The 13,324-nt window shown below is 34.9% G+C and overlaps 1 protein-coding gene across 6 annotated transcripts in view; it reads right to left on the reverse strand.

Moving 5' to 3' along the window:
- The window catches only part of Ih (hyperpolarization activated cyclic nucleotide gated potassium channel Ih), a 149,321-nt gene extending 136,564 nt beyond the window's left edge, over nt 1–12,757 (reverse strand). For 5 of the 6 annotated variants that reach the window (XM_085484989.1, XM_085484986.1, XM_085484985.1 and 2 more), the window contains exon 1: nt 12,258–12,355. In XM_085484989.1, coding sequence (XP_085341115.1) covers nt 12,258–12,295 — 38 coding nt within the window. In that variant the 5' untranslated portion in view covers nt 12,296–12,355. Of the gene's footprint in view, nt 1–12,257 lie in introns of all 6 variants that reach the window. The other variant, XM_085484988.1, reaches the window with a different exon arrangement.
- Between the last annotated feature and the right edge of the window lie 567 nt (nt 12,758–13,324).

Consider the following 13,324-nt stretch of genomic DNA (forward strand, 5'->3'; position numbering starts at 1 on the left):
AAAGCGAGAAGCCGCACAAACACTAATTATTATGAAACTTACCTTCGCAATTTTGCTCACACATTCACACACATACACACGTTTAAGAAAAAATATAATTAAAGATAAATAAGAATACAATGATTGAAGAGATCTTACGTGATCGTTTAGTGATATTACTTCCGCTGCGCATGCATTACGGGGCAAAATTAAAACATGAGGTGCGTCTCATAAGTTCATACGCTACCAGTATGATGCACTATATTTCGTGTAACGTCATAGGAAAAAGTTGGTGAAGTCGAAAAATGAATAAATAACAATGGGCAGAAAAACGGAAGGCGAGAAATGTCGAAACATGCGTGATTATATGAAAATTTGTATAAGAGGCCATATTACTCTTAGAAAGATAGAAGAGGAAAAAGAGAGAGACAATACGTAAAATGGTGACAACGGCGAATATGTATCAATGATCTGCTAAGAGATATTATAAAAAAGTAGTAATATAGTATAGAAGTAGAAGAAAAATTCGAGCGTAAGGAATAAAATATGAAGGCAAAAAATAAGGTAAGAGAGTCAATGTACCCTATTGTTCATATAGGTCTGCGATGGTGATCGCCCGGCAGTCCCAACAATAGTCCAATCCCTACCAACACAATAATATAATAATCAGTGAGCTTCAATATGATCGCCGCACTATGTTAAGCTGCATTAATAACAATACGCGAGATTGTACCGAACAAATATTCGGATCTCGGTTATCTGTAATTTTTTTTCAAGTACAGCAATTTTTTAAAATATTTAAAAAGATGAAAGAGAGAAAAAAAGAAACTGCTGAAAATGCAATGTAATGGTCTTCGTCACATGTAATGGTATCACGCATATTTTTATCTCTTATTCTCTGCATAATATATATATATATATATATATATATATATATATATATATATGATTTGTAGACATAAATTCTACTTCACAATTATATGGCACTCTTTATTATTTAATCCAACAAGATCATCAATCACTTTTTTATTTCTGCTGATTCAGTTAACATTTTGCTCAATAGATAGCTTATGACGAATTTTCTCGGCCAAGGTATATAACTGTCTACGACTTCGTACTTAACTAGCGAGCGAGTTTGAACGTGCGATTTAAAGCATGATATTAGATACTGTAGAGTCCTCAAGGGCTGCGAGATGCGAACCTCGACAGAGATTGCAGAGATACGAGTCGCCGCTATTCTCTAAGCACTTTCGTTCACCCTCTGGCGCCGGTGACGCCTCTTAGGCCTTTCAGAACCTCCCTTTCCCTATTCCTCCGCGGTTGACACCCATTTTCAGGCCCACTCGAAAACCGCCTTCAACCATATATTTACAAGACGCGGATAACTCACGGTCAACAAGATTTGGGTCAACGATTCGAAACTGGCTGGCGAGAAAAAGAAAGAGAGCACTCGTTCGATATGATTGAACGGTTATTATAATTATTCTTCGTTCTATATAGGTCTCTCTGTCGTACGTACAGTTGCCCTGGCAGCGCGGATACGTGCTGATCGAATCGCTCAGTATCGAATGCACGTCGAGCGATATAATGCGACATGACATAGCATGTATCCGAAGGTTGCTACTACTCCGGAAAATCGCGAAAACCAGGACAAGTCGGGAAATTCTGGAACTCTATATACGTGATGTAGGAAAAACTTTCGAGATTACCAATTATTAATTTTTAGAGAAATCTCATAACTTTTATTTCATGTTTCTTATGTTCTTCGTTTTCTTTAGTGCAGCATTTTAGATATTATGAAAAAAAAGAAATAATATAAGGTATATGTATTTTGCGGATAGTAACAAGATTACTATTGCGTGTATACATATGTAGAAAGGTTTTTCTATTTCAATTACGTAAACGGTTAGCTCAAAATATATTTCTCTAGCAATCAGTTACTATGTAACTTTCGCGAAACAGTTTCGTATTTGAATTATATTAATTATGTTAGCATCATGAATTTGACAAAATTGATTTTTTATTTGGAAACAAATATTTTCAAAAATCAATTTGGATGTAAATTAGACTAGTTTGCAACACAAAATAACAGAAGAATGTAAGTAAAAATTATATTTTGAATTACAAGGGAATTCAATATTTCAAATTGTACATTTTACAAAAAAATACCATGTACTAATATAATAAATTGATGAAATGAGCAATTTAAGAAATTCAGTTAATAACTTTGGCGCTTCAATTATAATCGGAAAAAATATTTTTTTGTTACGTACGAAGAATCTTTTTCTTGTTCAAGTGAAATTTAACTTTCATACCGTAATATACTTCTGAGGAACTGGTCCTCTTTGTTTTTGAGACAGTGTCATATCTTGTGAGACGTGGATGATGGCATATCATTTTTCAAGAAAATTCTCGCGTGCTAAAGGTTAATAGGCCACGGAGTGATTTTTAGATCGTCGCGAAATGATGTCGCGTAAAAACGCATATCGCCAGCCGACCTAACGGAAGCGAGCATAAATCACGACGGCTGAGAAATCTGATCGAATTAAGCGCGATATACGGACGGATCTTTCGCTTTCGTTTCAAAGCGATCGCATTCTATACAACTCCCAGTATAAAAAGTGCATGTGTGGGATTACGGTCCGCGTGAAAGCGCCACGTAAAGAGATTATGAAGCTATCCCTGCAATATTCATTTTTGCGTCATAATGCATTTATAATTTTATGTTAAATGCATGATGCAAAGCGGACGTATTAAACCATTATTTGCCGAAACTGATTTTACGAGAATACAGGACATGAACAGAATACATGCATGGATGATATTTTAAGGATAAATTCTATTTTAAGGATAAAAAAAAGAATTTATTCTTTAATACGAACATGTCGTAGCAGTATAGTTTTTATATTATAAACTGAACTCTTATGCGAAAAACGAAAATCTTTTCGTGGGTTGAACTTTTATGATATTTTTCTTGATTTATTATTGTTTAATAAATTTTACTTTTTAGTTTGAAATCTGGTTGCTGACAATGAGACACATCTAATGTCAAAATTTTGGAAATTATAATAAAGGATAGACATTTTTATCCGATATTTCCGTTAATAAAAACTGACTCTATAAATTCTTTAAGTATCTTATCTATAAAATATGACCCATGATCCATGCACTGCATGCGCCGACTCTTTTTGATTTATTATTACGTGCACGCTTACGTAAAAATTTGAGATATTGGGAGCGACCGATTTAAAATTACTTATATTTCGCATATTGTAAATAAAAAGAAGTGCATATTATTTTTATTTTTTTATAGAAGTGTAAATTTTGTAAAGATAAAGATAAGACCTGATTCAATAACTGTATCGAGATCTCTAAATTGATAAAAGGTAAAAGGCAGTAATCACGAACGAAGGATGAGAAAATGTAAGGGTTAAAAAAGGAGAAAGCAGAGAAGGAAAGAGAGAAAGAGAGAGAGTAGGGTGCATAAGAGAAAGAGAGAGAGAGTTCGAGCAGAGGAAGGGTGGCGAAGAAGAGATAGATGAGAGTGAGAGAGGAAGAGAGAGAGGAAAACGAGGACTACAATATGGGTCAGTTATTGATTGCTCCCTAGTCGACTCTCTGTAACGCCTACCGTATACCTCCGCCGTTTCTATCTTGTTATCTTAGATACCGAAATGTAGCCACCACTTACCGCCCTTTAACTTCGTCTCAGTCCCTTTATTGCCACGCGGATCGGCTGTTACAAGCAAGTTCACACGACCGGAACGGTGTTTTTGCATAACCAACGACCGGCTTTATGCGCTCGCGTTAAACTCTCGTTGCGCGGGAGAACGATAAAACACATGATATTGTGTGTGCTGTCACGGTGTCTTTTGGATTCCCACGTGTCGCAGGATTTCAGTCATCAGGCATGAACGTTCACGTGTGTCGCGCGACGACTGTGGAAGTTTGGGCGAACGTCTGTTCGTAACTTTCCAGCTGTCAAATCCGGAGCAAACTGTATACCGAGAAATACAGCACACACGGCGTATCTCGCGGCATATGTACATAATATTATAAAATATCCTTTCGCGTTTTTTTTTTATGCAAAGTAATATATCCTATCTGTTTATCAAAAATGTTGAGAGGATATATATTTTTTTAAACAATTGTGGATAAAATTGGATAGATTAAACGGAGGATTGAATTGGATTTTAGATAATCGCAATCGAATGTAGATCATGTCCTTTTCATGCAAAGTAATATTCTATCTGTTTATCGAAAATGTTGAGAGAATTTATTTTTAAACAATTGGATAAACTTGGATAGATTAAACGGAGGATTGAATTGGATTTTAGATAAGACTACTATAAATACAGAAAATCTGGATCAATTCAAGCTGACCGAGGCATACTTTAATTCCTTTGGGAAATTTAAAATTTGAATTTTGTTATAAAAGAAAAGTTGTTGTCAAATTCTATTATTTGTTTCAACTTCTTAACGTTCAGCAATAAATATATAAATTGTAAAAATAAAAGTTATAATCGGATACCTCTCTCTGAACGAAGAAGAGAAGAGAAAAAAAAATTGAGAGATACTTATCCTTGCTTTGCCCTTAATACCGTCTAGCGTGCTTGCATTCATAAAGAGACTTCACATCATACGATTCTTTCTAGTGTTTTTGCAACATAAGTCGAGTCATATATTAACTGCATAAACGAAAAAATATATTCTTCAAATATCACACACAGAGGAATCTGAGCGTACAAGCGTATCGAATAACATTAATGTTCCCGACTCTTTACTATTAAATTATGCTGCTCCGGAAAACGTATATGGATTTTCGGGACAAGTACGCGCAGAAAAATCTCGGCAGACAATAAAAATATATACTTGACTGAAAAGATGACAACATCCGCGAACGAGACACTTTACAATAAAGAATCACAATTTAGTCTATCTCCGAAGATTGAAAATAATTCGACAAAATTCTTCCCAGAGATCTTGTCTCTCGTTCATCGTGGATAAACTTGAAATTCTCTTCGTTTATCAATCTGATACGTCATGTCGCTCGTTCGTTTACAACTGATTCCTGTCTCGATATCCGAAATCCCTACTATCCGTCTTTCCTTCTACTCCCGTATTTTCCTTTTTTTTCAAAGTGTTATGCTCTTTGAACATGAAAACAAATGTATAATTCATCGATTATTTCTATTCTTTCACAAAATAAAATAATTTTGCTTTATTAAATCCTATATAAGCGGAAAAGGATAGATATTTTTCTTAAATATTACACATACGGGAAATTTGATCGCTGAATGTAAACGTATTAGACAGTATATCTATAGTCAATACTTTTGATTGCACACGCGAGGTATCTGCTTCAACTACTGACTCATACTACTTCGGGAAATGTATATATATATATATATATATGGGTTCTCGGGGCAGATAGAATCTATACGCGGCCAGCAACAACAACACAAGTTTAACTAAAGAAAAACCACGTATTAAATAATATTAGCAGAACGCATTATAATAAGGAATCATAATTTAATATAGATTAAGGAATGAAAATAATTTGACAAACCTCTTATCAGAAGTTTGGCCTCTCGTTTATCACAAACAAACTTAAAATTCTCTCTGCTGATTAATTTAACACGTCGCTCTGGCTGTCCGTCCTACAACTGACTCCTATCTTGATAATCTGAAATCCCTACTACTCGTCTTCCGTCAGTTTGTCCCACTCATGTATTTTATTTTTTTTCAAAACATTTTGTTCGTCTCGAACGCGAAAACAAACAAAAGACCGTTTTGATTTTATCTCACACGTTTCTTTTCTTTCAAAACACTCTACGCTTATATAAAACAAACAAAAATTATTTTAATTATCGTACAGTGTGTTACTAATTAAATTTTAAATTAAAATTCTGTAAAAGCAGTTTTTAAAGTGTAGAATAAAGTTTCGCTATTTTATTGCAATTCCAAGCTTATAAAATTTTTTTATTTTTAATCACTATAACATTTTTAAGCACTAAAGTTCAGTAATATTGTATTGTAATACAGGAATATTAACATTAAATAGCATTAATTTAAATAGATTGTGTTATTAAATAATATCATTCGTAATATAAATTGAAAATGAAAAGCGTGTTTATGATTTATAATAAGCATAAATAGCAGTAATTTTCCAAATTGTATGCTAATCATTATTAAATAAATTCTTTATGCTTGTCCAAAAAAAGTGGTCAAGCTGTGCAGTGCAGGAAAGATTATGCAAAAATATTTTTGACTGAAGAAGTTACTTCAATGTCAGGTGAATCGAGAAAAAAGAAACGCATAAGCGGATTAAATGTATCAATTAACGATAACGAACGAGCAGAATAACTAAAACATAGTTTCTGATTGCGATAACACCATCGACGGCAAATTTCGCGTTAAAGAGATCGAAAAAAAATCCGTGATAAACCGATATGTAATATTGTTGGCGTTTGCATTGCTGCAATTACGCGATTTATTGTTGATATAGAACAATGAGATTTCATTGTTCCATTATTCAATGGAGTTATATAATATTTGCGTTGAAGTTTCAACTTAATTTAAAATTTAATTTTGAATTTTTACTATTTCTCGTGAGAATAAAATATTAGTGTTCTATGATGATCAAGAAACATGAAAATTGAGAAAAAGAAAGAAAGAAAGCGGACATATCGTTACATATTATCAGAGACAGAGAAAGAGAGAACATTAAATATCAATATAATATTTTTTTAATATCATCTTCAAAAAATTACTGTCTTATTATTACGTGAAAATTTTCAAGTTTACCATATTTTTGTTAACTAAATTTTTACACAACCCTCATGTTTCTAACAGTTATTTTAATGTAGACAACAAAAAATCTTACAGAATAAAAAAGTGTGTACGTAAATTTCTTACATTATTTCGATCTAAAATTCTATATTAGTAATATATATTCTCAGTAATATTAACGATCGAGGTTTTCTATCTTTATTTACTCGAGAAAATTGTGGTATTAGTAGCTAATGCTAAAAGATGAGCATGTTACTGCACGAAAATCGCACTCGACATTTCCATCAAAGATACAGCTTATATTCTCTGCTTAGGTCAGGATATACAGATATATCCTTAACACGCTGCTCTCGATAGATAAAGATTTACAACGTGTAAGATTATTCGAAGAATTTTTCACGTTGTGTTGTACGAGGGTCGTCCCGCTGGACGAGAATGAAACAGGGTCGACGAACAAAACGATGACAGTTCAACAGCGAGATTTGAATCAGTCTCAAGGGAACGATATATATTAGAATGGCAAAGAATTGCTCGCAACGGAAAGATCGCAGGAATTTTTAAGCGAATCACAAAGCTTTGCTTGTCGACATCATTGTTATAAATCAGAGCTGGGAATTACTCGAACAATTGTATTATTCACATAATCCCGAGATAATTCAAAAACGAATCCTAATTGGGATTATTTCAATATTCCAAATATTGAAATGGATTATGAAGAAGAAATATTAGAAATACAAAGAGCTTGAATATTCCATATTCGAATTTCCTCGAATCATCAATGATTGATAATCAGCAATATAATAATTATAATATCGTTTCGTTTAATAATATGGATTGACAATTATTATACGAGTCATACGCGGGGGTTGGAAAATAAATCAGAGGAGAAACTTGTCGTTCACGTTACAATAATCGATTGCAATGTTAATTTATTACGTTATAATCACGATTGCGTTGTTTTCCGACATTACGGGGCCGACATTACGCATTTCGACCGTACGCGACTGTCAATCGTTGTAAGATTTATTCGAATGTGGGACGGGAAATGACTGCGACTGTGGACAGGGTCACGAATTAATTGATTTTCTCTGTGACAAAGTTACATCACAGACAGAAACAATAGTTGACGACTCGCAACTTCGAAACCGATTTACACAGATATATGTGCCTGTTCTGTCTCGCTTCGCTAGGATACACGAACATCGCATCGTTGTAATACTCACTACACATGGGCGACATTGCATATCGATCCCTGAGCGGTTTGCAAAAAAAAAAAAAAAAAAAAAAAAAAAAAGAACTCTTTCAGAGTGCGTTAAAGCATATTCCTGTATCACGTACGGTCAATCGCGATAATTGCAACAGCAAGATGAGCGCGATAAAAATGTTTCAATGGTAACATTGACAGGTAGATATCATTATTTTTTTTTAACGACTTGATACAGTTATAAATAAGTAGCACCGTGTTTTATATAGTCCTTTACGTAGTGATAGGCAAATCTAATGCTATATATAGATATATATAAGCTTATAATCATATATATAGCTTTTTATACATACAGTATTTTATATAGTCATAAAGAGGCCTAAGTAGTATATAGTAAATAAATAATAAATTAAGTATCTACGTCAGCCGTTGTTAAATATAACGTCAGAAGCAAGTAAAATCATACGTACGTGATTCTTGCGACTTACTTCACATAAATGATTTTTCGTTGAAGAAGTCGCTTTAGTTCGATAGAACTTTCACTATATCGCGGACCTCGACATATCGGCTCGACAGAATAATTTCCGACACCGATTGTAGCTCTTCTAAGTTTCGAGTCATTTTGACAGCTGTCTTGTTTTTAATCATTTTATTTTTCTACGTTAAATGACAGACTTTTATGTGCGAGGAAATTGCATGAATGGTCGATTTTTCTTCAATCTAACGTTCTAAAGTTCAAACAATTATGGATTTTTTTATAGTCGCAACTTTTTTTTACGATCTTACGATGATTCTTGATTTTATCGTTAAAAAACTATCGCGTCGTCATAAATATTTCTTCGACGTAATCGATTTTACTATTAATCGGTTACACGCGGAATCACTTTACGTTTTTATTCAAGTTTTCACAAGTACGTCCTTTAATTCAGGCATAGTTGACTCAACGAAGTAATCTGAGTAGGGGATCACCTTCCTTTAACAACTCAAAGGTGTTATCCGAGCTAAGAAATGCGCGAACTTCTAGATCATTAACGACAATTTTGAAGTATGTATTAAGAATGTGGTACAGACTCTGAAAGTTGTTGCAAAGTATTAAATAGTATGACTCGATTTAACTCTTCCATTATGCAACATCATGAATTAGAATAGAGAGATTAAGGCGTTTTAAATAACAATGGTACTGCATATTTGATTCGATAAATCTACAATGATTCTACTGTTTTTTCACGTTAATCTCTAAAGCAAGAAACGAGCGCCGTGAGTAGTTAAAACATATTTCGTGCTCTATATTTGCCATGTTGTCGAGTTTTAATTCAATAAAATACAGCGCGCGGAGCACACTTTGTTGCATATATATGTATATACATATATTTCCACTAACATCCCCCTTTATTATTCTATGGCATAATAATATTCACCGAAGTATTTTCCAATGATACGTTGAGCTCAAGAATGAAGCATGATAAACTTGAAAGGAAAAGGGTTGACCGATATGCATTCAAAAATAGACAAGCATCCCTTTAATCTATATACGAGAAAGGTTAATGGAATATGGATATGAGACATTCCAGATTTAACACAAACAGTAAAGTATAACTGATGTGAAATAAATTGATAATTAAAAAGAATGAACATTTCTTTTTGTTAATTTAATAACGAGTTTCTCAATGATTCTACTAATAGTGTCAAATCTCAATCTCAACAGGTAGATACAAATATACATTGAATGATATATGCATGTGCATGTATCTTTTGCACGAATTCATATTTTGTTTGTTAACTGAACATGCAAATGAGCTGAGTAAATAAATAATTTAATTAAATAAATACCAGTTAAATAAATACGCCACCAAAATGACATATATGAAGCCCTTTAAACGAACTATAATTTAACGATAAGATAAATATGACGAATTTTTTACTCGCGTAATATTGTCGTTGATAAATTTTCAACGGCTATTTATATAGAAATATGAGTACAAAATTTTTATAACAAATATCAGGAATGCGAATCTATCGCGTGAAATATTTTCCGATCTTCTTACTTTACGATACAAGTTATCTGCGATGGGATCTCAGTTCGTAAATTCGAAGTTTCTCAATTGCGCGCAGATATCGGAATCTTGTGTTTTACTGCTGGTCATGAGCGAAGCTAAGTTTAGCGATACGAGCACCGCATGAAAGCTTTTGAAGCGACTTGATTTTCGATAACAGAGGTGACGTCATTTGCTCGCAGGTCTCAGTAGGATATAGGAGGATGCATTTTACTGCGTTTTTCGGAGGCTTAGATCACTGCTTTTTCAATGATTCGATACTGTCGTATCGATGTTATTAATATTTCACGACAGTTGAAATAATTCTACGTCTACATCCTAAATAGAGTGCTTTCGAAGAGTATTGTGAGAAATGCATAATAAGATTTGAATATTGTTTCGTAGAAGTCATGTGACTACTTCATTTATATGTTATTTATATGCTAATCTAAGTCCTGCACAATATTCGCATTCGTGAATCACTACACATTCTTGACGTTGACTTTCTGCGGCTTCGTCTCGATATATAGTAGAGAAATCAATTTGCTAATAGCATTGAGCGATCGAAGAGACAGCGCATTTATGGGGAAACTCTATTATTTCGTAAAATTACTGATCGTTAATTGGTCTTGCACGAAATAGTCTCTATCATTAGTCTTTTAAGGTATTATCTTGATCCGTTATAAGCGGATCGTGTTGGAAGCTCGGCGTGCTAAGCTCTCCCAGCAATATGTCATCAAATAAAAGATACGTTACAGAAGAGAAATTGATCGATAATTTCATTTTTAGTAAATTTAAACCTCCTCATAAAAACCGAAACCCTGGAAATTCGCCTACGATCATAACTGTCATATAATTCTTTAATCGCGTCATAAATCATCTTGTTTAAATTCTTTTGAATTGAGTTCTCTCCCTCTCTTGTCAAATTATTGAAGCCGCAAAAAAATCAACGTCACGCGAACCATGCAAATACCCTATCAGAAGTCACGATCATTCCATCTCTACAATTCAATTCAGATCGCTCTTCGTTCTCATTGTACGATCCGGACCAAGAAACTAAAAAACTTACTTATTTAAACTCTTTCGATGTGGAAACGTAGCAATAATTAATATTATTTATTTGCTATTAGGCTAATAAAAAATAATTAAAAAATATTAAAAAATGTATTTCTTTCAATAAAGAATATTTCAAATTAAGAATTATAATATAAAACATTGTTCTCGAATAAGAAAAGCTTTCAATACCATCAATAATATTGATTGAAATTTTGAAACAAATAGATGAGAAACGAAATAATGAAATAGTAAATGAAAAAACATTAGTGACGAGGAATTTATCTTAAAATTGAAACGTCAGAAAATACGAAAAATAAAAGTCGCAGGAACAATAGAAGTAAGTGCGTTAAGAAAATCAACAGAGCAATACTTTGTTTGTACAAAAAGGAAAAACTAAGACATAGAATTATAAAAGGAATTATATAAAAAGATATTCGAGTTCTCATATGTATTTTCATAACATCTCATAAAATTGTTCAATAAATTATTATAACAATAAAATTTAATTTCGTTCGTTAGGAATGAAAAATCAAGGTTATAGATATTAAACTGACGACACTGGCTACAAATTAGAGTTGTTAATATATATTTATTTTAACGTTTCGACCATACGGGCTGTGGTCCTTTTCAAAAATACAGTGGAAACATCCTAAAAATTGATATAAATGCTCATGGTTCGTTTTAATTGGTGATTCTGATTGCATTTATATCAATTTTTAGGATGTTTCCACTGTATTTTTGAAAAGGACCACAGCCCGTATGGTCGAAACGTTAAAACAAATATATATTAACAACTCTAATTTGTAGCCAGTGTCGTCAGTTCAATATCTATAACCTTGATAAATTATTATATTTATATATTTTATGATATATAGTTTAATAAATTTTTTATAACCTTTTCATAGCTCTAAAAAATATATCTTTTTAGGCATCCCTTGTATTTCAAAATTTTTAAACCTTTTTACAAATACTACCCTATTTCACTCTCATCGTAATCGTCACGCGTGGATCATCCACATCGAAAGAGTCAACGTCGCCGATTGCTGAAGACCAAAACTAGCGATCCAACGACCATCCGGGTAAAACGTATGTCTGCACGCAGAGCGCGTGCCAGGTTGATAGATAATATACAGAAAGAGGCTGACCGGGTCCCGCCCGTTTCATAACGATAAATAATGTGAACCATAACTTACGGATGAGAGACGCGCCGATGCAGACTTCTCACAGACATGGCTCTGTTCTTGCTGCGACTCGTGGTGGTAGTCGCGGTGGCGGTGGTGGTGGTGGTGGTGATGAGGGTAGTGGTGCTCGTCGTCGTCGTCGTCGTCGTCGTCGCCGTCGTCGTCGTCGTCGTCGTCGTGGTCGTTGTCGTCGTCCACGTCGTCGCCGCCGCCGTCGTCAGGATATACCCCGTAATCGTCGTGGCCGAGCCCGAGATCGGGCTGGCACTTCCGTTCGGCGTGACGCGGCGTGGCGCGGCTGCTGGGGGAGCGTGAGGCTCCCCCTGGGCCGCCACGGCCACCGCCGCCGACGTGAGGCCCGCCGAGGTCGCCAGGCCGGTACGCCGGAATGGGCCCGAGGTAGCTAGTCGGCGTGCTAATCTGCGGGCGAGCCGACGGGCCAGGCGCGCCCCTGCGGCACCGGCACCCACGCTGACGGCGTTTCTGTGCCACCCCCTGTGCCCAGGGGGTGGTACACACACTGGGCTCGGTTACCGCACCTCGACACTACCGGTTCTCTTCGCACTTCCGCACCTCTCTCCGCACGCGATTTTCTCCCCTTCGGCGACTTCCAGCCAACTCGCTTCGCGTACGCGTCTTCGCGCTGTCTTATTTCTCTCCCACCGTCGTTATTTTATTTTTAATTAGTTAATTATTCACGCCCGCCTCCACCCCAAGTGTACTTCGACTGCGATTTCATGAATTGTTCGTTATCTCGGTCTGGTCGTCAGTCGAATTCTTCTTCTTCTTCGTCGTCTTCTTCCTTCTTTGGCGAACGTCGCTCTCGATGAGTGCGTGCGTACGTGTTGCTGGAACATGGGAAATGGAAAGCTATAATAGATGATGCGGAAGTGATGGAAGGGGATCGTTAATCATACCGGGGGTGGAGATTACAAAAGGTAGTTTAGCACGAACATAATTTATAAAATCGCATTTTTTCTGATTTATTTGATCAAATCATTCATTCTGCGATGCAAGAATATTTCGTTAAAATGGTAATGCTATTTGAATGCAATTTTTCAATACTATATAACATAAAA

Source organism: Nylanderia fulva, unplaced genomic scaffold (assembly GCF_048542155.1).
Source record: "Nylanderia fulva isolate GAGA-0341 unplaced genomic scaffold, ASM4854215v1 Scaffold33, whole genome shotgun sequence".
In the NCBI taxonomy this organism is placed as follows: Eukaryota; Metazoa; Arthropoda; class Insecta; order Hymenoptera; family Formicidae; genus Nylanderia; species Nylanderia fulva.